General features: G+C 49.1%; 1 protein-coding gene across 1 annotated transcript in view; it reads left to right on the forward strand.

The window, feature by feature from the left end:
* The first annotated feature begins 2,371 nt into the window (after positions 1-2,371).
* sfrp5 (secreted frizzled-related protein 5) overlaps positions 2,372-25,922 on the forward strand; it is a 56,669-nt gene continuing 33,118 nt past the window's right edge. Inside the window, exons 1-2 of the mRNA XM_052027874.1 lie at positions 2,372-3,645; positions 20,021-20,098. Coding sequence (XP_051883834.1) covers positions 3,135-3,645; positions 20,021-20,098 — 589 coding nt within the window. The 5' untranslated portion in view covers positions 2,372-3,134. The remainder of the gene's footprint in view (positions 3,646-20,020; positions 20,099-25,922) is intronic.

Genomic DNA, 25,922 nt, shown 5'->3' on the forward strand with positions numbered 1-25,922 from the left:
CCAAAAACCTGTTGATCTGTCTTGAGTACACAGAGTGAGCCTCCACAGCCTCTTGGGTGGAGAGTTCTGAAGATCCAACACCCTCTGGGGGAAGAAATTCTTCTCAACTCCTTTCTGAATGTCCCATTCTTTATTCTGAGGATGTGACCCTGGCTCTAGATAGCCCAGGCAGGGGAAGGATTGTCTCTCTATCCACCCTGTGACTCCCTCCGGGGCTTCCCCACAGAGCAACACTGTGCAGATCGGGCACTGGACATCAGTGCAGCCTGGTACATAATATGGAACCAATAGGGAGAGCAGAACCCTGGGGGTTGGGGGGGAGAGAGGAAAGAGAGAGAGAGACTGAGAGAGAGGGGAAGAACATAGAACATAGAACACTACAGCACAGTACAGGCCCTTCGGCCCACAATGTTGTGCCGACATTTTATCCTGCTCTAAGGTCTATCTAACCCTTCCCTCCCACGTAGCCCCCCATTTCTCTATCTTTCATGTGTCTATCTAAGAGACTCTTAAATGTCCCTAATGTATCTGCCCCCAACAACCTCTGCTGGCAGTGCGTTCCACGCACCCACCACTCTCTGTGTAAAAAACTTACCCCTGACATCCCCCTTATACCTTCCTCCAATCACCTTAAAATGATGTCCCCTCGTGTTAGCCATTGTCACCCTGGGAAAAAGTCTCCGACTGTCCACTCGATCTGTGCCTCTTATCTACTAAGAAAGAGAGAGTGGTGGGGGGTGGGGGGTGGTGGGAGGAGAGAGAGAGAGGGAGAGAGAGAGAGGGAGAGAGAGAGGGAGAGAGAGAGGGAGAGAGGGAGAGAGAGAGAGGGAGAGAGAGGGAGAGAGAGAGGGAGAGAGAGAGAGAGAGAGAGAGAGAGAGAGAGAGAGAGAGAGAGCCGGGGAGGGAGGGAGGGAGTGAGAGAGGGAGAGAGAGAGGGAGAGAGTGAGGGAGAGGGGGAGAGAGAGGGAGAGAGAGAGAGGGAGAGAGAGAGAGGGAGAGAGAGGGAGAGAGAGAGAGAGAGGGAGAGAGAGAGAGGGAGAGAGAGAGAGATTGAGAAAGACGGGAGAAAGAGGTGAAATAAGATAGGATAAGATTTCTTCATTAGTCACATGTACATCGAAACACACAGTGAAATGCATCCTTTGTGTAGAGTGTTCTAGGGGCAGCCAGAGAGAGAGACAGGGGAGGAGAGAGTGAGTGTGAGGGAGGAGCAGACAGGAAGAGGGAGAAGAAGGAGAGGAAGTGGGGTGGAGGGAGAGGGAGAAATAGAGACTGGGGGGAGAAAGAGACAGAGAGGGGAGAGAGAGATTGAAAAATACACAATGACACACACACACACACACAGACATTTGTACACACCCAGTACAAACCAACACACACATCCCACACACGCACACAATCTCACACACACACACACAAGTGCACACACCACACACATACAATCACACACACAGACACACACACAATCTCACACATACACACACAAATGAACACACACACACAGACACCCCCACAACCCCCTCGCACACACAATCACTCATACACAGACACACACACAATCTCACACATACACAGACACAAATGAACACACACACACAGACACCCCCACAACCCCCCCACACACACAATCACTCATACACAGACACACACACAATCTCACACATACACACACACAACCCCCTCGCACACACAATCACTCATACACAGACACACACACATCCCTCCCACACACACAGACACACACACACACACACACACACACACACACACAATCTCACTCACATGGTGGTGATCGAGCTACAGAGCGAGGCCACACGCAGAAGTGAGCAGGAACAGGCACCTGCGCGATGGACAAAGAGAACCAGCAAGGACAAAGGCACCGTGTGAATTACATGGTGAGGGGAGGGAGAGGAGTGAGTGATGGGAGAGGGAGGGGAGAAGGCGGGCAGGGCAGGGAGAGGGTTGGGAGGGGAGTAGAAAGTTATCGAGAGAGAAAAGCCGAGAGGATGAGAAAAGGAGGGAGACAGAAAGACAGAGTGAGGGTAAAGGGAGCAAGAGTGGGGAGAGAGCGGAGAGGAATGGAGGAGGGGACGACAGTGGAGGGGGGAACAGGGGAGGGAGAGAAAGAATGAGAAGTCAAAAGAGGAGAGAGATTTAGAAAAGGGAGGAGAGGGAAAGTGAGAGGAAAGAGGGAGAGGGAGAGAGAGGGAGAGAGGGAGAGAGAGAGGGTGTAAAAGAGGTAGGGGAGAGGGAGAGGGAGAGAGGGAGGGTGTAAGAGGGAGAGAGGGGAGAGAGAGAGGGAGAGGGGGTAAGAGAGGGAGAGGGGGAGTGAGAGAGAGAGAGAGTGAGAGAGAGAGAGAGAGAGGGAGAGAGAAAGAGGGTGTAAGAGAGGGAGAGAGGGAGAGGGAGAAGGAGAGTGAGAGAGTGAGGGAGAGAGATAGAGATATAGAGAGAGAGCGAGAGTGAGGGAGCTGTCGTTGACAAGCCATGCATCAGTGTACTGAGGGTGCAGGGGAGACTTGCTGCTCCAACTGATTGACGGGGCAATGCACGCTGCCAGATTAGCGGCTGAAGACAGCTCAGGAGCTGATTGGTTGGTGTGAAATCCTCCTGGTTTTGTGGGCAAGGCTGTGGGGCCGGACTCTGGCTGCAGAGAGCGAGGAGGGAAGGAGGGAGGGAGCAGCTAAATACTGGCCCATCTGCTGAATCTGCCAGAGCTGCCTTGGTTGTGTGTGAGTGAGAGGGTGAACGAGTGTGTGTGTGTGTATGTGTGTGAGTGTGTATGTGTGTGTGTACATAAGTGTGTGAGTGTGTGTGTCTGTGTGTATACACGAGTGTGTGTGTGAGTGTGTGTGTGTGTGAGTGTGTGTGTGTGCCTATGCATGTGCATGTGTGCACACGTGTGTGTGGCGTGCGACACACTCCGTGCACTCCACAAAGCTTGAAACCCTGTGCAGAGCAAGCCCACGAGGCAGACGGACCCGGGCAGGGCTGAGGACCCGGGAGAGGACATTCCCTGGAGCCTGGCTCTCTGGGAACAGCGGGACCCGCAGACAGCGAGGAGCAAGCGGGCAGCGAGGCCGGTCCTCAGTCCCCCGGCGGGACCCAACGCGCGCGGACCGGCCGTGCTGACCATGCGGGGCCTCTTCACCACGGCGGTGGCGCTGCTGCTGGCGGGACCCAGCTGGGGGAGCAGCGCGGAGGAGTACGAGTACTACAGCTGGCAGTCTGACCACCTCCAGTCCGGCAGGTTCTACACCAAGCAGCCGCAGTGCGTGGACATCCCCTCTGACCTCCGCCTCTGCCACAACATCGGCTACCGCAAGATGCGGGTGCCCAACCTGCTGGAGCATGACACCTTGCCCGAGGTCAAACACCAGGCTAGCAGCTGGGTCCCCCTCCTCGCCAAGCAGTGTCACCCCGACACCCAGATCTTCCTCTGCTCCCTTTTCGCCCCCATCTGCCTGGACCGCCCCATCTACCCCTGCCGCTCCCTCTGCCAGGCCGTGAGAGACGGCTGCTCGCCCGTCATGGGCTCCTTCGGCTTCCCCTGGCCCGACATGCTGAGGTGCGACCGCTTCCCCCTCGACAACGACCTCTGCGTCTCGCTGCAGTCACAGGGCAACCAGGTCACACAGCCGCCAGGTAGGGAGCTGCGGGTCGGGAGGGGTGGGGAGGTTAGGGGAGGGTGGTTGTCGGGGTGGGGGGGGGGGGTGGTGGGGGTTTTCACCGGGTAGGTGAATGCTGTGGTTTTCCGGCATTGGTTAATGGGCTGACGGGTCTTGTTGTGGGAGTCAGAGGTGGCGGTTAGAAAGGGATGGGGTCAGGGGATTCGCAGTGACAGAGAGGGAGAGATTGGGAGGGAGAGAGGGGCGAGAGAGCGGGGAGAGGGGTAGAGAGGGAGAGAGAGAGGGGGAGAGAGGGGTAGAGAGGGAGGGAGAGAGTGGGGAGAGATGTTGGGAGGGAGAGAGAGGGGGAGAGATGGGGAGAGAGGGTAGAGGGAGGGAGAGTGGGGAGAGATTGGGAGGGGAAGAAAGGGGTAGAGAGGGGGAGAGAGGGGGAGAATGAGGGGGACAGGGGAGAGAGGGAGAGGGAGGGGTAGAAAGGGAGGGAGCGGGGAGAGATGGAGAGATTGGGAGGGAGAGAGGGAGGGAGAGAGATGGAAGGAGAGAGGGAGGGAGGGAGAGAGGGAGGGAGAGAGAGATGGAGGGAGAGAGGGAGGGAGAAAGAGATGGAGGGAGGGAAGGAGTTCATGAGATGAAGAGGGAGGGTTGAGAGAAGGGGAGCGGGAATATGTGAGAGGGGGAATGAAAGAGAGAGAGCAAGTAGGTGAAGGAGACGGAGAGAGACTGAAGAGGGGAATTGAACAATGGGAGAGGAAGTGTCTGAGCGAAGAGAGGGAGAAAACAGAGAGAGAAAGAGAGAACCAGGGAGGGAAATGAAAGAGTTAATAACAGAGAATTTAGAATCAGATTTATTATCACTGCTTTATGGTGCACAATTTGTTGTTTTGCTGCAAAAGTCAGAAAGAAAGGGGGGCAGAGGAAAGAACGTGTGTGTGAGTGAGAGGGAGGGACGGGGAGAGAGTGAGCCGGGGAAGAAAGGGAAAACAGTGGGAAAGAGTAAGAAAGTAAATGAGAGAAAAACAGAGAGAAGGTGTGAGTGTGGGGAAAGAGAGAGAGAGACTGAGAATGAAAGGAAGAGATTGGGAGGGGGAGGGAGAGGGAGAAAGGGATAGAAACAGAGAGAGAGAGAAGTAATGAGTGAAAGACAGGAAGGCAAATTGGCAGAGACAGAGAGACACAGGGAGGGGGGGATGGAGAGGGAGAGAGAGACATCCAGAGAGAGACAGAGGGAGAAAATTAGAAAAGGAACTAAGTGAGAAAGAGAGAGCAGAAGTGCTTTAAAAGTGCGAGAATCAGAGGGAAAGGTGTCACAGACAGAAGAAATGGTGACAAAAACTGATAAATGTGGACAGAATGAGAGAGTAAGAGAGAGAGTGTGTGAGAGAGAGTGAGAGAGAGCGAGAGAGAGAGTGTGAGAGAGTGTGAGAGAGAGTGAGAGAGTGAGAGAGAGTGTGTGAGAGAGTGAGAGAGAGTGTGTGAGAGAGAGTGAGAGAGAGCGAGAGAGAGAGTGAGAGAGAGTGTGAGAGAGAGTGTGAGAGAGAGCGAGAAAGAGTGAGAGATTGAGAGAGAGAGTGAGAGAGTGTGTGAGAGAGAGAGCGAGAAAGAGTGAGAGAGTGAGAGAAAGAGTGAGAGAGTGTGAGAGAGAGAGCGAGAAAGAGTGAGAGAGTGAGAGAGAGTGAGAGAGAGTGAGAGAGAGTGTGAGAGAGAGAGCGAGAAAGAGTGAGAGAGTGAGAGAGAGTGAGAGAGTGTGAGAGAGACAGACAGACAGAGAGTGAGAAAGAGAGGCAGTGTGAGAGAGAGAGAGAGAATGTGAGAGTGAGAGTGAGAGAGAAACAGAATTGAGAGAGTGTGAGAGAGACAGAGAGTGAGTGAGTGAGAGAGAGTGTGAGAGAGAGACAGAGATAGTGAGAGAGAGGGAGAGTGAGAGAGCGGGAGAGGGAGAGTGAGAGAGAGAGAAGAAAGTGAGTGGAAATCAGAGAGAGAGAGGGAGAGAGAGAGAGGGGGGGGGCAAGAACAGAGACACCACAAATTAATTGCTTTTCAGGAGCCTGGGACAAGCAGCAAAGTGTAGCTACTGTTGGTGATCAGGAGGTGGGAACAGAGGGGAGATAGCATGGGAAAGGGGGAAAGGGGGAGATGGGGAGTGGCAGCAGGGGGCAGGAGAGCCACAGAAAGGCAGGGAGAGGGGTGGGGACAAGGTGAGGGCTCTGAGGGTGAGAGCAAGATAATGTGCAGGGAGATAGAGAGGGATAGGGAAAGAGAGAGAGCAACAGAGGCATACAAAGATATAGAGAGAGAGAGAGACAAAGGGAGGGTAAGAGAGAGACAGACAGAGAGGGACAGAGAGACAGACAAAAGAAAGAGAGAGAGAGACAGAGCAACAGACAAAAATAGAGAGAGAGAGAGAGAGAAATGGAGAGAGGGCAAGAGAGGAAGAGAAAGACACGCAGATACAGCAAGGGAACGACAGACAGAAAGAGAGAGAGAAACGGAGAGAAAGGGAGAGAGAAAGGCAGAACAGAGAGAGACAAAGATACAGAGAGACAGAGATACAGAGAGAGACAGAGACACAGAAAGAGAGAGACAGCGATACAGAGAGAGAGACAGAGACAGACATACAGAGAGAGAGAGACATAGAGATACAGAGATGGAGAGAAAGAGATACAGAGAGAGAGCTATCAGGAAAGGTAGGGGAAAGGACCGGAGGGCTAATGCAGGAGAGCAGGTCAATGCCATTTTATGACAAGAGTTTTGCAGGAGTAATGCAGAGGTAACTGAGCCTCTAGGTATGGCTACGAAAACATCGGTAGACCTCATTTCAGGCATGATTTGTTTTGCTTTGGTCTCTCGTTCCTTTCTTTTTATTATGTATGAATAAGTAATTTGCCAGGAATTGTCACCCTTCATTGAGAATTCTGCTTGCTCCAATTCTCTGCGCACTTGGAGTGTTTGACTGCTACCGTAAATCCTCTGGTATAAAGTACACCTTCAGAGTGAGAGTTGAGTCACTCCACTTTCAGGACCCTTGGTGCATTCAGGCTAAACCCAGCCCAGTCCCTGACCTGTTCCATCAGCTACCCTCAAGAGTCACCCCAGCAAACAATGGCAGAGAGGCATTACCAGCAGCCAACATTTGATTGGAGAATAGCACAGGAAGATCCAAAACTTTGGGGCATGAGAAACCAAAAGTAAGAAGCAGAGAATTGAATTTAAATTTAAAAATTGGTTTATTATTGTCACGTGTACCGAGCTACAGTGAAAAACATTGTTTTGCATGCCATCCATACAGATCATTTCATCACATCAGTGCATTGGGGTAGTACCAGGGAAAACAATAATAGAATGCAGAATAAAGTGTTACAGTTACAGAGAAAGTGAAGTGCAGGCAGACAATAAGGTGCAAGGTCATAACGAGGTAATGTATAAAAGCAACTTTGTCCATGTCCAGTTCCCTATAGAGCATTATCGTGGAGATATTTTTATGGCCCTATCACACCAGGTGTTCCTGGTCATTACCAGAAAAAAATCTCACCTTTTGGTCAATTAATTTCCAGGGTAAACGATGAACTTTGTCACAGTAAAGCTCCTGGCTAATTCCAGGGGCATCTGAACCACTGAACAGTGCTGTTCCCGAGAGCAGCAACTATGGACAAGCAGAGGTTTGCTAAGACAGCAGAGATCTGTGAAGTTTATGAAACAGAAGTCTCTGTCTCAACTGAACTGGGTTGCTGGTGGGAAGTGAAAACAGGAGAGGTTATGAACCTGTGCGAGGAATGTAACGTCCTGCAGCTTGGGCTGTGTACAAATACACAGGGTTCTGACACCCTCCCATTCTCTCCCATTCTCCACTCTACCTCCCGCCATCCCAGAGCCTGCAAGCTTCAGTTTTAAAACATTCTCAAATGGTTTCCCCTCTCCCGATCTCTGTGACCTTCTCCAACCCTTTGACCCTCTGAAGTCCCCTACTCTCATCCATCTTTGGCTTCCTGCGCATTACCAATCATAATCAGTCCGCCATTGGCAGCCACGTCTCCAACTGCCAGGGCCTTGAGCTCTGGAATTCGCTCCCAAACCTTCTCTTCCTCCTCCCACTTCCCGCTGCCTCGGAAAAGCAGCAAACATAATCAAGGACCCCTCCCACCCTGGACATTCTCTCTTTTCCCCCCTCCCATCAGGCAGAAGATACAAAAGCCTGAGAACACGTACCACCAGGCTCAAGGACAGCTTCTATCTCACTATTATCAGACTCTTGAACGGACCTCGTATGATAAAGATGAACTCTTCATCTCTCAATCTGCCTCGTCATGGCCCCTGCACTTTATTTGCCTACCTGCACTGCACTTTCTCTGTAATTATAACACTTTATTTTGTATTCTGTTATTGATTTTACTACCTTGATGTACTTCTGTACAGAATGATCTGTCTGGATGTCACACAAACAGAAGCTTTTCACTGTATCTCAGCACATGACAATAATAAACCAATTGCCATTTTGCTGTCCTTAGAAAGTCCCCCTAAGATCCACCCCGACACAGGGCATGGGGTCAACCTTTGACTGATTTTTGTCCCTGAGACATGCCTGGTTGGTGTTTCTCTGCGTTAGAGCTGCTGTTTGGAGAAACTGTAACCACTTGAGCCAGCAGTTCCTCGGTAAAGTTGCTCCTTTGTCTCTTTACCCCCTCCCTAGCTTCATTAACTCCCCCACTGCACTGGCAAATCTGCCCTGTGCACTGACCTCTTTAATGTCATCATAAATATTTACCCACAGTGATTATGCATCTCACCCTCTCTCAAAGAACAAAGGAGTGTGTTGGCCCATCCAATTTCTCCTTGCCTTCCTCGAGGGAGGGCATTGTTTTGGGATCTCCTGTGCCTCAGCACCATGTCACCTGCACCCAACCATCCCAACCTCCCCACCAATCTGCAACCCTCTCCCAACTTGTCCTCTGCCTCTCCCACTCGCCCACTATCCTCTACGGCTTAGTGAGGACTGGGACTAACTTCCTGCCACCTCCAGGTGTGGCCGTGTCCCAGTGTGGCACTTGTAGTGTCTTCAAGTCCCACTTCAGAAACCTGTGCACCAATATTCCGGGCTGAATCTCCTGGCTCAGTGCTGAGGGGGGAACAGATAGAAACACTCAGACCCTTGAGCCTGCTCCCTCAGTCAGCGATCATGGTTGACCTTTTACCTCAACACCACTTTCCTGTAATTATTCCCTTCATGTCCAAAAACCTATCATTCTCCATCCTGAACAGGTTTACCAGCCGAGTCTCCACAGGTCTCCAGGGTAGAGACTTCAAAAGGTTCACCACCCTCTGGGTGAAGAAGTTTGTTCTACCTCTGCCTGAATGGAAAACCTCTTATTTGGAGCCTGTGATGTACCTCAGGCAGACTTCAACCCTATCATGCCCTGTGAGAACTTTGTTAGATCTGATCAGAGTCCTAGACTCTCTTTCTATGAGATGTTAAGCCAAGACCACATCTACATTCTTGAAGAGACACCATAAGTTTCTTTTGAAGAAGTTCCACTGTTCTGTGATGATATTTATCTGAACATCAGCAGAACAAAAAAAAAACAGATCATTTGGCCATCATCAGACGATTGTTCGTGAGATCTTGCTGTGCGTAAATTGGCTGTCTTGTTCCCAGTGCTGATATTTCAAATGAACATCTTTGGCTGTCAAACATTTTGGGCGTGCTGAGGTTAGGTAATTGCAGTATAAGTGGAAGCTTTGCTCAATGAGGGAAACGTGGTTGATGTGATTTGTCCAATCGCCACTTAATGGATGTTATAAGAATTGAAGGCTTGGCATAAAACTAGTAAGATGGATGGAAAATTGGCTAACAGAGCAGCAATGAAAGGTTGCTTCTCAGACTAAAGGGGTGGATAATGAATTTCCTGGAGGAATCAGTACTAGAGCCACTGCTTTCTGAATATATTTTAATGATTTTAACTTGGGTGTACAGAGCACAATTTTCAAATTTGCAGATGACACAGAACTTGGAATCGCATTGAACTGTGAGGAGGATGGCAATAGACTTTACCTGGAGCTATGGACAGGCTGGTGGTATTGGCAGATAAGAGATAGATGGAATTTAATGGTGAGAATTTTGGTCAGAGAAACATCAGTTCTTAAAAGGGTTCAAAAACAGAAAGATCGGGATGTATGTGTGAGCAATATTTGTTGAAAGTGCCAGGGCAGGTAAAGGAATTGAATCGAAGGTTTCATAAACAGAGGCAGAGAGAACAGGGGCAAAGAAGTCATGGTGAAACTTTATAAAACACTGGGTCAGCCACAACTGGAGGATTGTATCCAGCGCTCTTCCTCACACTCTCAGAAAGATGTGAAGCTTTGGGAAGGATGCAGAAGAGATTTACCAAGGACGAGGAACTTTAGTTCTGTGGATAGACCAGAGACGCTGGGGTTGTTCTCCTTGGGACAGAGGAGGTTGTGAGAGGGCCTGATGGAGGTATTTAAAACCCCGAAAGGAGTAGACAGAGAAGAGAAAAACTGTTCCCTTTGGCAGAGGGTCAACGTGAAAGCGACTGGCAAAAGAACCAAAAATGATATGGGGAAGGTGTTTTTACCCAGTGAATGCCCAGGGTCCACAAAGCACAGTCAAGGGGAGGAGTGGAGACAGATTCAAATATCGTGTTGGTAATTGGTAATTGGTTTATTATTGTCAAATGAACCAAGATACGGTGAAAAGCTTTTGTTTGCATGCCATCCAGACAGATCATTCCAGACACTCGAGGTAGTAAAAAGAAACACAGAATATAGTGTTGGAATTACAGAGAAGGTGCAGTGCAGGTAGTCAAGTAAAAGGCAAGGGCCATGACGAGGTAGATTGGGAGATCAAAAGTTCAGCTTTATTGTATGGGGCCCATTCAAGAGTCTGATAACAGCAGGATAGAAGCTGTCCTTGAGCCTGGTGGTACGCGTTCTCAAGCTTTTGTATCTTCTGCCTGATGGAAGGGGGGGAGAAGCCAGAATGTCTGGGGTGGGAGGGGTCCTTGATAACGCTGGCTGCTTTCCCGAGGCAGCGGGAAGTGTAGTTGTAGTTAATAGAGGGGAGGCTGGTGTCCGTGACGCGCTGGGCTGTGTTCACAACTCTCTGCAGTTCCTTGCGGTCCCGGGCAGAGCAATTGCCGTACCAAGCCGTGGTGCATCTGGATAGGATGCTATCTATGGTGCATTGATAAAAATTGGTGAGTGTCAAAGGGGACATTCCTAATTTTCTTAGTCTTCTGAGGAAGCAGAGGCACTGGATAACTTTCTTGGCCATGGCATCTGCATGGTTGGACCAGGACAGGCTATTGGTGATGTTTACACCTAGGAATTTGCAGTGGTGTAAGAACAGCGCAAGGAATTGGGACTGACTGGATTGCTCTTACATAGAGCTGGTGTAGACACAATGGGCCGAATGGCTCCCTTCCTGCTGAACTATTTTGTGGTTCCCAGAAACACGATGTTGCTTTTATTGAGAAAGTTGGTTTTACACTAAACTTCAACCTCACATCATGTCATTGAGGGTCACTACTCGTGAGGTGTGAGAAGAGGTTGGAATTGTTTGCAGCTCTGAGATCCAGGGATACAGCCTGGCACAGACTGGAGTTCCTGAGACAGCAGGGGATTGGAATGCAACATTCCAATACTCCGTGAGGGAACTGTGAATAGAGCTGTGGAGATTCACTCTTCCCTTGCAATGGCCATTGCCTGCAGGGCTCAGGCCCAGCTTAATACATGGTCCAACAAACAGAATGCTGGAAGAACTCAACAGGTCAGTCAGCATCTGTGGAGGCAGAGGGATGGTCAACGTTTTGGGTTGAGACCCTGCATCAGAGGGAACAGGAAAGATTGCTGGCATGTAGCAGCACGGGGGGGTGGGGGGTGTGGGTGGGATAGAGACTAGTAGGTGATAGATGGAACCATGGAGAAGGGACGATGAGCAGGTAGAACCAGGTGTGTGTGGGGGGGGGGGGAGGGGGGGCTGAAATGGAAGCGGTGAGCAAAGGAGAAGGAAGCTAAATGGACAGGTGAGTGTGTGTGGCAGGAGAGCACCGGGAGTGTGGGTTGCCTGAAACTGGAAAATTCAATGTGCGTACCATTGGGCTGTAGACCACCCAAGTGGAATACGAGGTGCCGTTCTCCCACTTTGCACTTGGCCTCTCCATAGCAATGGAAATGGCCGAGGACAGGCAGCTCAGTGTGGGAGTGGGAAGCAAAGTTAAAATTACAACCGGGTGTTTGAGATGCCCGTTGCGGACAGAGCGCAGGTTCTCGGCAAAAGGGTGGCCTCGTCTACTGGTTCCACCTTTTACCTACTAGTCCCTGTCCCAACCCAACTTGTACAGATATACACTGGCATCTTTCCTGATGCAGGGTCTTGACCCGAACCATCAACTTACACCTTTTGCCTCCGCAGACGCCGATCGACCCACTGAGTTCTTCCAAAGCCTTTCATTTTCATTCCAGATTCCAGCATTTGCAATCTGTCTTGTCCCGCTGTATGGTCCTCTGTAATTCGAGGGTAACGTTAGCTAGTGGGACGAGGTTTATGCAGCTGGTTAATGGTTAATGCTTTGCACAGATCTCTGCTTAAAATGAATGCTCCAGCTATGTGGCGTTAATTCACGAGGAGCTCGCTGGGCAGTTCCCAAGGTTCCCTCGGCACAGATGTACGTTGGAGGAAATGCTGAATGGGGGGTAAATGTTCCGCATGGTCGGATAGTCTGACCACACCTCCGACTCCCTCCTGTTCTGCGGAGGCCGAGACGAGGGACAGGGACCATCCCGACTGACCCTTGCTCTGTCGCTGAGCCCAGAGGCAGAGCACCAACATGCGGCAGAGAGGAGCAGGGTGCACTTTACCTCTGACCCGGGGAGGTCAGGCCCGTGAACAGCGACCCTCAAAGGTCACTGACCCTGTTGGGAAAAGGTACACACAGTAAACATTAGAATCTTTACATTGTCATGTTTATAATTATTTGTTAGTATTTTATGATGTTAATTCCATTTTAAAAAATGTCAAATAAATTTTATTCTTACCCTTGGATTCCGATACCTTACAGCACAGAATGAGGCCATTCAGCCCATCCTGTCTGCGCTAGTAGAGAAAGAGCTCCCGAGCCTAACCCCACCTTCCCACACTGGGTCCGTAGCCCTGCATGCCTTCAAGTAACATCTAAGTACAGTTTAACTGTGAGGAAGGTCTCTGCCTCTCCCACCCTTCAGGCAGTGAGTTCCACACCCTCATCACCCTTTAAGAAAAAACATTTTGCCTCCCCTTTAATCCCTCCACCCATCACTTTAACTCTGTCCACTGGCTTTGACTCCTCTGCAAAGAGAAGTAGGTCCTCCCTACTCACTCTACCCAGAGCCCACATAATTTTATGCACCTCAGTTAAACGAACGAGTTGGACGGAAGGGCCAGTTTCCGTGCTGTGTAACTCTACGACTCTATAACACTCTCCTTGGTCCAATCCAACTCCAGTCTATCCAACGTCAGACCAGCAGGGGCAATTAAAAACGGTTCAAAGGCCAGTGATGGCCGGTGAGACAACGAGCCAGGGCTGTCTGTGGGTGGGACCACTCAGAACCTGCTCCACCTCAGGAGATGTCCCTCATACACCGAGCGTCAGCTGCGGAGGGTCCATCCGAGCAGAAGGACACCGCGGGCAGCAAGTCTGAGGAGTCGGCCCGTTCTCTGACGTGATCCGGCCCAGCATTCCTGTCACACCTCCTGCCGTGCCAGGAACTTCCCAAAACACCCACCAGCCAATGAGGTCACTGCTAGGACGCTGGGAATGTGCCCGCCCTCTTGCGCACAGCAAGATCCCACAAGCAGCAGTATGATTATGGCCAGATCATTGAGGCAAATCACGGTGTGGACACATCAGGGGAAATCCGCCATCCCGTTGTGTGAAATGGAGGCCCAGGGTCCCCATACATTGACCTGTGAGAGCAACGGGGCTTCAGTTTAATGCCTTGTCCAAGTGTGGTTGACCCCAACCTGGCAAAGTATCTCCTGCCCACCGCTAGTAGAGTTCCAGAGCCAGAAAAGCAGTATGTGGAGGAGCTCAGTGGGCTGATCAGCATCTGCAGGGGCAATGGGACGGTCAACGATTGGGATCAAGATCCAGAATCAGGACTGGGAGACTAGAGGGAAGATAGCCGGTAGGTAGCAGTGAGAGGAAGTGGTGAGAAAGAGGCTGGTAGGTGAGAGGTTGAACCAGGTGAGGTGGGAGATGATGGGTAGATGGAGCCAAGTGGGACAGAGGAGGGCAGTTTAGGGTTTAGAGGCTGGTGAGTGATAGGTGGAAACAGATAAGGATAAAACATATTAATTAGTCTGATGGCACATGTGCTGTGGGAGGGTATTGGTATTGGTTTATTATTGTCACTTGTACCGAGGTACAGTGAAAAACTTGTCTTGCATCCCGATCGTACAGGTCAATTCATTACACAGTGCAGTTACATTGAGTTACTACAGAGTGCGTTGATGTAGTACAGGTAAAAACAATAGTACAGCGTAAAGTGTCACAGCTACAGAGAAAGTGCAGTGCAGTAAGGTGCAAGGTCACAACAAGGTAGATCGTGAGGTTAGCGTCCATTCCATTGTATAAGGGAACCGTTCAATAGTCTTATCACAGTGGGGTAGAAGCTGTCCTTAAGTCTGGTGGTACGTGCCCTCAGGCTCCTGTATCTTCTACCCGATGGAAGAGGAGAGAAGAGAGAATGACCCAGGTGGGTGGGGTCTTTGGTTATGTTGGCTGCTTCACCAAGACAACGAGAGGTAAAGACCATCTTTTCCAAGAGAGGTGAACAACTCATAGCTGTAGTACTGAGTCCTGGTGAGAACACTGTCAGAGAGCAGTAAAAACAAAGGACTGCAGATGCTGGAATCTAGATGAAAAACACGATGATGCTGGAGGAACTCAGCAGGCCGGGCAGCATCCGTGGAGAAAAGCAGGCGGTCAACGTTTCGGGTCAGGACCCTCCCTCAGGACTGAAGATAGGAAAAGGGGAAGCAGAGCAGTGATAAGTGGGCAAAAGAGGGGAGGCGGGGTGGGCACAGGTAGATGCAGGTAAGAGATAGTGACAGGCAGGTGCAGGGGAGGAGGGGAGAGCAGATCCACCGGGGGATGGGTCAAAGAGTAAGGAGAGAGAGGAAAAAAGGGCTAGGAAAGGGAAGAAGAGAAGAAGCGTGGTGGGGGGGGGGGGGTGGTGGGGAAGGCGGGTGGAGGTTACCTAAAGTGGGAGAATCCAAGGTTCATGCCGTTAGGCTGCAAGGTTCCAAGATGGAAAACGAGGCGCTGTTCCTCCAGTTTGTGCTTGGAATTCTCCCGGCAGTGGAGGAGGCTGAGGGCTGACATATCAGTGATAGTGTGGGAGGCTCCAGCATCATCGTGTTTTTCATCAGAGGGCAGTGAAGGAAGGGCTTACACAACGCACGTTGAGGAGAGGAAGAGGAGAGGAAGAGAGCTTCTTCAATGTGGGTATTGCCCTGAAAAGAAATTGCAGTTCTGTAGTAAAATGGAGGCACAAGAGATGAGCTCTGTGTGTCCTGTGCACTGGGAGTACACTTCCATGGAACAACATCTAAGGATAGAGTAATAGTCTTGCCTTGACGTAATGTGATTTTGCTAGATTTAAGATAACAACATCTTAATATTTGCAATAAGCTCAATTTAATTAAGTTCCCCTGATATAATCTTTTCAGGGATTTATGGGCTTTAAGAGGTTCAGGTTTTCATTTCTGAAACTTCAGGTCAATTTGAGACCAGAAGTCCTTCCTGTTTTTCTATTCTGACCTGTCATTAGCAGTCCCAGAACTACGGGGCTTCTGGTGCCCTGGGGTGGGGTTGAAAGGAGGGCAGGAAATCAGCGGGAGGCAGATTTGGGGCTGGCGGAGGGTAAGGGAAGATGCTTCACCAGTTTGGCAGAGTGTGGGCTGGTGGAGAACTGAGATAGAAGATCCCTGTTCCCACAGTGTGAGCCTTAATGCACCAAGTCCCACTCTGACCAAACTGGCTCTTTGGATAGAGTGGAGTTGTATGTGGTACAGAGCAGACCAGGGTAAGAGTGCTGGATAGAGTAAATAGGAAACACCTATTTCCCTAAGCAGAGGGCCAAAACCAGAGGGCAGAGATCTAACGTAATTGGTAGAAGGACTAGAGGGGCAGGAAAATGTTTTTCCTCAGAGGGCTCTGGAACTCACTGCCTGAGAGTGGTGGACACCTCCACATTTAAATCAACCACTGGAGGAACTCAGCGGGTCAGCCAGCATCTGTGGAGAGAAACGGACAGTCGACGTTTCAGGTCGAGACCCTTCACCTGGACTGAAGGACAGAGGGGAGATAGTCAGTGTAAAGAGGTGAGGGGGAGGGGTTGAGCAAGAGCTGGCAGGTGATGGGTGGATCCAGGTGAGGGAAGAGAGTGATAGGCAGATGGGGGGGGGGAGATAATGACAGAGGTTGGGAGGTGATAGGTGGAGGTGGGGGGCTGCAGATGGTGGGATCTGATAGGAGAGGAAGGTGGAGCTTGGAACCAAATAAGGGAGGTGGGGAGGCAGATGGGAACAATGGGGGGAGGGGACCCAGCGGGAGGGGTGTGTGGGTGACAGGGCAGATGGAGAGGGTGGGAGGAGGGGAAAGGAACAGGGTGATGGGGGCTGGGGTGGGTGCAGGAGGAACTAGGTAGAGCAGGGCTCTCATTCCTCATATTCAAACCTCTTGCCTGACCCTCGCAACCTCTCCGATCACCTCCAACCCCACAAGATGTGTCTCTGCCCCACGCCACTGAAGCTTGGCATGCAATCGTGTCTGCGGATCCGAAACTTTGGAAACTGATTGTGACACAGCATTGTGACATGACTTTACCGTGTCTGATCCGAGTACAGACTCCTTGAATCAGAATCAGAATCGGATTCATTATCACTGACATATGTTGTAAGATTTGCTGTTCTGCAGCAGTACGGTGCCAGACGTAAAAATCTTATAAATGACAAAAGTTAAGTAAATCATGCAAAAAAATGGAATAATGGTTCATGGGTTCATGGACCATTCAGAAAGCTGATGGTGGAGGGGAAGAAACTGTTCCTGAATTGTTAAGTTTGGGTCTTTAAGATTTAAGATATCTCTATTAGTCACATGTACATAGAAACACACAGTGAAATGCATCTTTTGGGGGCAGTCCGCAAGTGTCGCCACGCTTCCGGCGCCAACGTAGCATGCCCACAACTTCCTAACCCGTACGCCTTTAGAATGTGGGAGGAAACCGGAGCACCCAGAGGAAACCCACGCAGACACGGGGAGAACGTACAAACCCCTTACAGACAGCAGCCGGAATTGAACCCAGTTCGCTGGCACTGTAATAGCGTTACGCTAACCACTACACTACTGTGTCTGCCCCGCACTACCGTGCCTGCTCCTGTACCTCCTCCCTGATGGTAGTAACGAGAAGAGGGCGTATCCTGGGTGGTGAGGGTCCTCAGTCATGGATACCACCTTCTTTAGATACCTCCTCTTGAAGATGTCCTCGATGGTGGGGAAGGTTGTGCCAGTGATGGAGCTGGCTGAGTCTACAACCCTCTGCAGCCTCTTGTGATCCGGTGCAGTGGAGGCTCCATATTCCATGAGAATTCCATGTTCATCCCATTCCGGCTTCTCCCCCTATTGCCATTACTCCCCTGTTACTACCCATGCCCTCATCCACCCACTGCCAAGACCTTCAATATCTGTTTAATTGTCCCTACTTTCTCATCTGGTTATAACCGGACACAGCACCTGTGAATGCATTTACCAAGTGCCGCTTTGTAGACAAGACTTTAAGCAAGTTGGTACCTAACTGCCTGTGTCCAGTCAACAGCCACTCACCTGAAGTGATCCGTTGAAGTTTACTGATGATTAGAGGACAGTTGAGAAAGTGAGACTGTCACAGAGTCTGCAAAGGGTTAGCTGAGAAGACAAGGAAGTTGTGGATGGAGTGTCGTCTGAGACTGTGCTCTGTAGTGGGAAGAACAGAAAATAAAATCTTCTTCATGTGATGAGAAATGGGTAAATGTTTGCCTGTAGAATCGGGTGCACTGGTTCATAAAGGAAGCAAGCATGCAGGTACTGCAAGGACCCAGCTAGACAAATGGTTTACAGGAAGTCCCCGGGTTATGCATAGGTCCTGTTTTCACAGACATCCATAAGTCAACGTTGTCCATAAGTCAGAAAATACACAAAATCACTCAATGTTGTAACCATACCTCCACAGTACTGGAACTGGAATTAGAATTGGAATTGGTTTATTGTTGTCACATGTACCGAGATCCAGTGAAAAACTTAGTTTTGCATGCCATCCATACAGATCAATTCAAAACTTAAGTACATCAAGGTAGTACAAAGGGAAAAACAATACAGAATAGAGAATAAGGTGTTACAGTTACAGAGAAAGTACAGTGCAAGTAGACAATAAGGTGCAAGGGCCATGATGAGGTAGATTGTGAGGTCAAGAGTCCATCTTATCGTACTAGGGAACTGTTCAATAGTCTTGGTATTGGTATTGGTTTATTATTGTCACTTGTACCGAGGTACAGCGAAAAGCTTGTCTTACAAACCGATTGTACAGGTCAATTCATTACACAGTGCAGTTACAGTGAGTTAGTACAAAGTGCACTGATGCAGTACAGGTACAAACAGTAACAGTACAGAGTAAAGTGTCACAGCTACAGAGAAAGTGCAGTGCAATAAGGTGCAAGGTCACAGCAAGGTAGATCATGAGGTCATAGTCCATCTCATTGTATAAGGGAACCGTTCAATAGTCATCACAGTGGGGTAGAAGCTGTCCTTAGGTCTGGTGGTACGTGCCCTCAGGCACCTGTATCTTCTACCCGATGGAAAAGGAGAGAAGAGAGAATGACCTGGGTGGGTGGGGTCTTTGATTACGCTGGCTGCTACACCAAAACGAGAGGTAAAGACAGAGCAGGGTATATAACAGTATCTTATAACAGCGGGGTAGAAGCTGTCCTTGAGCCTGGCGGTACGTGTTTTCAAGCTTATGTATCTTCTGCCTCATGGGAGGGGGGAGAGGGGAGAATGACCGGGGTGGTTTGATTTATTGGCTGCTTTACTAAGCAGTGGGAAATGTAGACAGAGTCTTGTGTTGATGAGGGCCGGTTAACATGAACATTTATTTATTGACTTCCCCTGCCCCAGTTACAATGGTACAGAATCGGGATGTCCCACACTGAATGGCTGGTTTTGATGGGCTTGAAGTATCAGTGGATGCAACATTATTTAAGAGACTATCATTGCACAAGTACCAATGGAAGCCATTGCTTGTCAGTTTCAAAGCAAATCTCTTAAGCAGCCTTTTTCGGTAAAGCTGGCAGCCTGTGTTCTTGAGAGACAGTGGTGTCTGATTACTGTGGGGAGATTACGTGTAAACAGGTTCCTTTTCCAAAACTGATTCTTATGAAGGATCTGTACCACTAGGCTTTCACAGTAAAGTAATGAAGTCTTACTCAGGTTGTAGCCTGCTGTCGCCACACTTGGAGAACTGTGTGGTCTGGGTCCATGTACCAAAGGAAAGTCATGACCTTGGCATTGTAGGTAGATAAGATCGGTTCTTGCTATGAGGACATTGACTGATGAAGAAAATCAAGGAAGGTCATCCTGGAGTTTAGAAGAATGAGAGGTGATCTTATTCAGATAGATAAGATAAGATACGATAAGATTAAGGCAAGATTTCTTTATTAGTCACATGTACATCGAAACACACAGTGAAATGCATGTTTTGTGTAGAGTGTTCTAGGGTCAGCCCTCAAGTGTTGCCACACTTCCGGTGCCAGCATAGCATGCCCACAACTTCCTAACCCATCTGTCTTTGGAATGTGGGAGGAAACCGGAGCACCCGGAGGAAACCCATGCAGACACAGGGAGAACGTACAAACTCCTTACAGAGCGCGGCCGGAATTGAACCCGGATCGCTGGTGCTGTAATAGTGTCACACTAACCGCTACACTACCGTGCGCCATTGTGAGAGAGTGGATGCCAAGAGGTGGCTTCCTCTCTTGGTGGAGTGTCTCAGGACAAAGAGGTCAGCCATTCAGGACAGAGTTGGGAAGAAACACCATGGGTTGGAAGCCTTTGGAATTCCCCATTCAGGGACTGTAGCTCATTAGTCACAGTGTGACCAATGCAAATTGTTTCTTGGGCACTGGAAAGGGGTGGAAAAATGAGCTTGAGGGCATAGGATCAGCCACAATGTTATTGAATGCCAGAACAGGATTGAGGGGCCGATTGGCTGACTCCTGTTCTTATTTCTTATTGCTTCCGCTAACAGTACAAAACGCAAACTGCTTTACATTTCTCCTCTTGTATCCACCTCTCCCCACTCTGCAGTCTCGAAGGTCTGTCCACCATGTGACAACGAGATGAAGGCGGACATCATCCTTGAGCACTACTGCGCCAGCGAGTTTGGTGAGTCCTCAATCTGCTCAAATGTTTTCCACATCAGGGGAGCAGTTAACTGGTTGTCTGTGGGCTAAGTGGGGTAAAAACGGTGGATTCCCTTACTAACAAACCAGGTGGGTTCTTAATGGAGACACAAGAGACTGCAGATGCTGGAATCTGGAGCAACACACAATCTGCTGGAGGAACTCAGCGGGTCAGGTCAGTTCCGAAATGTCGACTGTTCATTTCCCTCCAATAGATGCTGCCTGACCTGCTGAGTTCCTCCAGCTTTTTGTGGTTGCTCCAAGTGTGTTCTTAAGCTAGTTTCATGTTTACCACGACTGAGATTCTTTAATAAGAGCAGAGACTATGCTTGACTCTGCTCAGCCATTCAACAAGATTATAGCTGATCTTACACCTCAGTGCCATGTTCCTGTACAATCCCCATTCCCTTCATATCCAGAATTCCATCCATCTCCACATTGACGGAGCCTCCACAGTTGATGGGTTTGGGAAGTGAGTGTTGGAGCGGTGAGTTTGTAAACGGTATACACCGCATGGTAAATTAGATTGGTAAATTGGTGAATTGGTTTATTATTGTCACATGTACCGAGGTACAGTGAAAAACTTTGTTTTGCCTGCCATCCATATAGATCATTTCATCACATCATTGAGGTAGTACAAGGGAAAACAATAGCAGAATGCAGAATAAAGTGTTACAGTTACAGAGAGAGTGCAGTGCAGGCAGACAGTAAGATACAAGGTCATAACAAGGTAGATTGTGAGGTCAAGAGTCCATCTTATCGTGCTGGGAAACCGTTCAATAGTTTTATAACAGTGGGAAAGAAGCTGTCCTTGAGCCTGGCGGTACGTGCTTTCAGGCTTTTGTATCTTCTGCCCGATGGGAGGGGAGGAGAAGAGAGAATATCCGGGGTGGGTGGGGTCTTTGATTATGTTGGCTGCTTTACTGAGGCAGCGAGAAGCGTAGACAGAGTCCATGGAGGGGAGGCTGGTTTCCGTGATGTTCTGGGCTGTGTCCACAACCCTCTGCAGTTTCTTGTGGAGCTTATCGAGTGGCTGTTTTGTCCTGGACAGCGTTGAGCTTCTTGAGAGTTGTTGTAGTCGCACTCATCTGGGCGAGTGGAGAGTGTTCCATCACTTCTCATAACTTGTGCCCTGTAGATGGTGGAAAGAGTTTGGGGTAACAGGAGGTGATTCACTCACCCAACCTCCAACCCTGATCTTGTAACCATGGTATTTATGTGGCTGGTGGAGTTGAACTTCTGGTCAATGGTGACCCCCAGGATGCTGATGGAGAGGGATTTTGTGATGATATTGGTGATTGAGTCATTAGACTCTTCTCTTGGTGAGCCAGTGGGATTTTCACATCCATCAGGGAGAACAGATAGAGTCTCACTAGGGCTGTCACATAGCTCCAGGGCCAGGGTATAGCTGGGTGAAATAAGTATCTCTACAGCACATGAATATCCCACCCTACCCTTCCCATGTGGGCCAGAATTACTTTAAACTAGTTAATCTGTTCCGCTGGACACGGAGAGGTCTGCTTAGAAACTGAAGGGTTCCTCTTCTGGACCTGTTAATCTCTCTGAGCTCCCAATTACCCTGGTCCGATCAGACCCACATCCCTTTCTTTGTTCACCCTGCCCTGTTAGTCTCGTCACCACCGCTCGATCGGACAGCTTGATTAGGTTCAACTCACTGCCAATAAGCTCTCAACAGAAAGATATGAACACAAGAAAGGTCACAAGGAATAGAAGCAAGAGTGAGCCATTCAACCCCTCGTGCCTGCTCCCCCATTCAATGGGACCTCAGCGCCATTTTCCTGTATTTAACCCCATATCCCTTGATTCATTTGATACCTAAAAAAAATCCCTTGATCTCTGTCATGAGTATCGTCAGCAGTTGAACCTCCAGAGCCCTCTTGAGAATTCCAAAGTTTCACTACCCCCTGGATGAAGAAGTTGCTCCTCACCTTGGTCCAGATGACCGAACCCTTATTTTCCGACTGTCACCAAAGGTCAGAGAGCAGCGTGCCAATGAACTGGAAGGAAACACTTGGAAAAGTGCTGAGAAATTCGCAGAATGTTTGATTGCAGAGATTGTTGTGTTTATCTTATCAAGAGTGCCAGCACTGGGAATTAAAGGTTAACTTGAGCGACATTTGTACAGCACTTTTCAATCCACAGGGTGCCCAAGTGCCCAAGTGCAATCATAAGCCAGTGTGTGATGCCAAAGGCTGTAAATAGCAATGAGGAGGGTGTGGATTAGATGTTGGCTGAGGGGTGAGTTGGAACCCATTGACTTCTGTGCTGAGGCTGCTTAGTGCCAAAGGTTTAAACGGGGCAGAGTTTGTTAAGTGTGTCCAGGACAGATTCCTGTCACAGTATGTTGACAGGCTGACTAGAGGGAATGCCATATTAGATCTAATTTTATGTAATGAACTGGGTCAGGTGACAGATCTCTCAGTGGGTGAGCATTTGGGGGACAGTAACCACTGCTCCATAGCCTTTGGCATTGTCATGGACAGGGATAGGAGCAAAGAGGACAGGAAGGTATTTAATTGGGAAATGGCGAATTATGAGGCTATAAGGCGAGAACTTGAGAGTGTAAATTGGGATGACATTTTTGAAGGGAAATGTACTATGCAGATGTGGTCGATGTTCAGGGATCGCTTGCAGAATGTTAAGGATAAATTTGTCCCTGTGAGGCAGAGAAGGAATGGCAGGGTGAAGGAACCGTGGGTGACAAGGGAGGTGGAACAACTAGTTAGGAAGAAGAAGGCAGCATACATAAGGTGTAAGCTGCAAGGATCAGACAGGGCTCGTGAGGAATACAGAGTATCAAGGAAGGAACTTAAGAAGGGGCTGAGGAGAGCAAGAAGGGGACATGAAAAGGCTCTAGCAAGTATGGTTAAGGAGAATCCCAAGGCTTTTTACTCGTACATGAAGAGCAGAAGGATGGCTAGAGTAAAGGTGGGTCCGATTAAAGACAAAGGTGGGAAGATGTGCCTGGAAGCTGTGGAAGTGGGTGAGGTTCTCAATGAATACTTCTCTTCAGTATTCACCAAGGAGAGGGGTCTTGATGAAGCTGAGGACAGTGTTGGTAAGGGTAATGTTCTAGAGTATGTAGATATCAAGAGAGAGGATGTGTTGGAGTTGTTAGAAAATATTAGGACAGATGTCCCCAGGGCCTGACGGAATATTCCCCAGGCTGCTTCGTGAGGCAAGGGAGGAGATTGCTGAACCATTGGCTAGGATCTTTGAGTCCTCGTTGTCTATGAGAATAGTACCAGAGGACTGGAGGGTGGTGAATGTTGTCCCCTTATTCAAAAAAGGTAGTAGGGATAGTCCAGGGAATTACAGACCAGTGATCCTTACGTCTGTGGTGGGTAAGCTGTTAGAAAGGATCCTAAGAGATAAGATCTATGAGTATTTAGAGAATCATGGACTGATTAGGGACAGCCAGCATGGCTTTGTGAAGGGAAGATCTTGCCTCACAAGCCTGATAGGGTTCTTTGAGGAGGTGACCAGACAGATTGATGAGGGTAGTGCAGTAGATGCGGTCTACATGGATTTTAGTAAGGCATTTGACAAGGTTCTGCATGGTAGGCTTCTTCAGAAGGTCAGAGGCCAAGGGATCCAGGGAGGCTTGGCCGTGTAGATTCAGAATTGGCTTGCCTGTCGAAAGCAGAGTGTTGTGGTGGAGGGAGTGCATTCGGATTGGAGGGCTATGACTAGTGGTGTCCCACAGGGATCGGTTCTGGGACCTCTACTTTTTGTGATATTTATTAATGACTTAGATGAGGGAGTGGAAGGCTGGGTTAGCAAGTTTGCAGATGACACAAAGATCGATGGTGTTGTGGATAGTGTGGAGGGCTGTCAAAGTTTACAGAGGGATATTGATAGGATGCAGAGCTGGGCTGACAAGTGGCAGATGGAGTTCAATCCAGAAAAGTGTGAGGTGGTACACTTTGGGATGACAAACTCCAAGGCGGAGTACAAAGTTAATGGCAAGATTCTGGACAGTGTGGAGGAGCAGAGGGATCTGGGGGTTCATATCCACAGATCACTGAAAGTTGCCTCACAGGTGGATAGGGTGGTTAAGAAAGCTTATGGGGTGTTAGCTTTCATAAGTCGTGGGATTGTTTAAGAGCCACAAAGTAATGATGTAGCTTTACAAAACTCTAGTTAGACCACACTTAGAGTACTGTGTCCAGTTCTGGTCGCCTCATTATAGGAAGGATGTGGAGGCGTTGGAAAGGGTGCAGAGGAGATTTACCAGGATGCTGCCTGGTTTAGAGAGTATGGATTATGAGGCGAGACTAAAGGAGCTAGGGCTTTACTCATTGGAGAGAAGGAGGATGAGGGAGACATGATAGAGGTGTACAAAATATTAAGAGGAATAGATAGAGTGGACAGCCAGCGCCTCTTTCCCAGGGCACCAATGCTCAATACAAGAGGGCATGGCTTTAAGGTAATGGGTGGGAAGTTCAAGGGAGATGTCAGAGGGAGGTTTTTCACCCAGAGAGTGGTTGGTGCATGGAATGTGCTGCCTGGGGTGGTGGTGGAGGCTGATACGTTGGTCAAGTTCAAGAGATTGTTAGATAAGCATATGGAGGAAATTAAGGTAGAGGGATACGTGGGAGAAAGGGGTTAGATAGTCTCAGGTGTGGTTTGAAGGTCGGCACAACATGGTGGGCTGAAGGGCCTGTATTGTGCTGTATTGTTCTATGGTTCTATGGATTGTCCACAGACATTAGCACCAACATATAGCATCATAGAGTTCTACAGCACAGAAACAGGCCCTTCGGCCCATCATGCCCATGCCTTCCTTTTGCCCATCTACCTGCATTGGGTCTGTATCCTTCTATGACTATTCTAATTAAGTGCCTGTCTAAATGTCTTATAAACATCGTGAAATTAACTGACTCCGCCATCTCCTCTGGCAGCGCATTCCATAATGCGCAAGATATGAATTCTCTTGGGGACACAAGACACTGCAGATGCTGGGATCTGGAGCAAAAAACAATCTGCTGGAGGAATTCAGTAGGTCGAGCAGCGTCTGTGGGGGGGGATTAGAATTGAAAGTGGTTTATTATTTTCACTTGGACTTGTCTCGCATACTTGTACTTTCTCTGTAACTGTATCCTATTCTGCATTCTGTATTGTTTTACCTTGTACTACCTCAATGCACTGTGTAATGAACTGATCTGTGTAATGAACTGAATGTACAGATCAGTTCATTACACAGTGCATTGAGGTAGTACAAGGTAAAACAATAACAGAATGCAGAATAAAGTGATACAGTTACAGAGAAAGTGCAGTGCAGGCAGACAATAAGGTGCGAGATCATAACAAGGTAGATTGTGAGGTCAAGGGTCCATCTTATTGTACTAGGGAACTGTTCAGTAGTCTTATAACAGCGGGATAGAAGCTGTCCTTGAGCCTGGTGGTACGTGCTTTCAGGCTTTTGTATCTTCTGCCCGATGGGAAAGGGGAGAAGAGAGAATGTCCAGGGTGAGAGAGGAACTGTCAATGTTTCGGTTCGAAACCCTGCATCTGAACTAAAGTGGAAAGGGGTGATCGCCACTATAAAGAGGAGAGGGGGAGGGGTGAGGCAGGGATCAGTAGGTGATAGGTGGACTGAGGAGGGGTGATGGACAGATGGAGCCATCTGGAGGAAGGGGAGAGGTGGAGATGGGAGACAGAGAATATTAATTCTCACAGAGCAAAAAACAAACTACTGGAGGAGCTCAGCGGGTCGGGCAGCATCTGTAGAGGGAAATTGACAGTCGACGTTTCGAGTCAAGACCATTTGAACTGAATGATAG

This window comes from Pristis pectinata, chromosome 12 (genome assembly GCF_009764475.1).
Source record: "Pristis pectinata isolate sPriPec2 chromosome 12, sPriPec2.1.pri, whole genome shotgun sequence".
Classification (NCBI taxonomy): Eukaryota; Metazoa; Chordata; class Chondrichthyes; order Rhinopristiformes; family Pristidae; genus Pristis; species Pristis pectinata.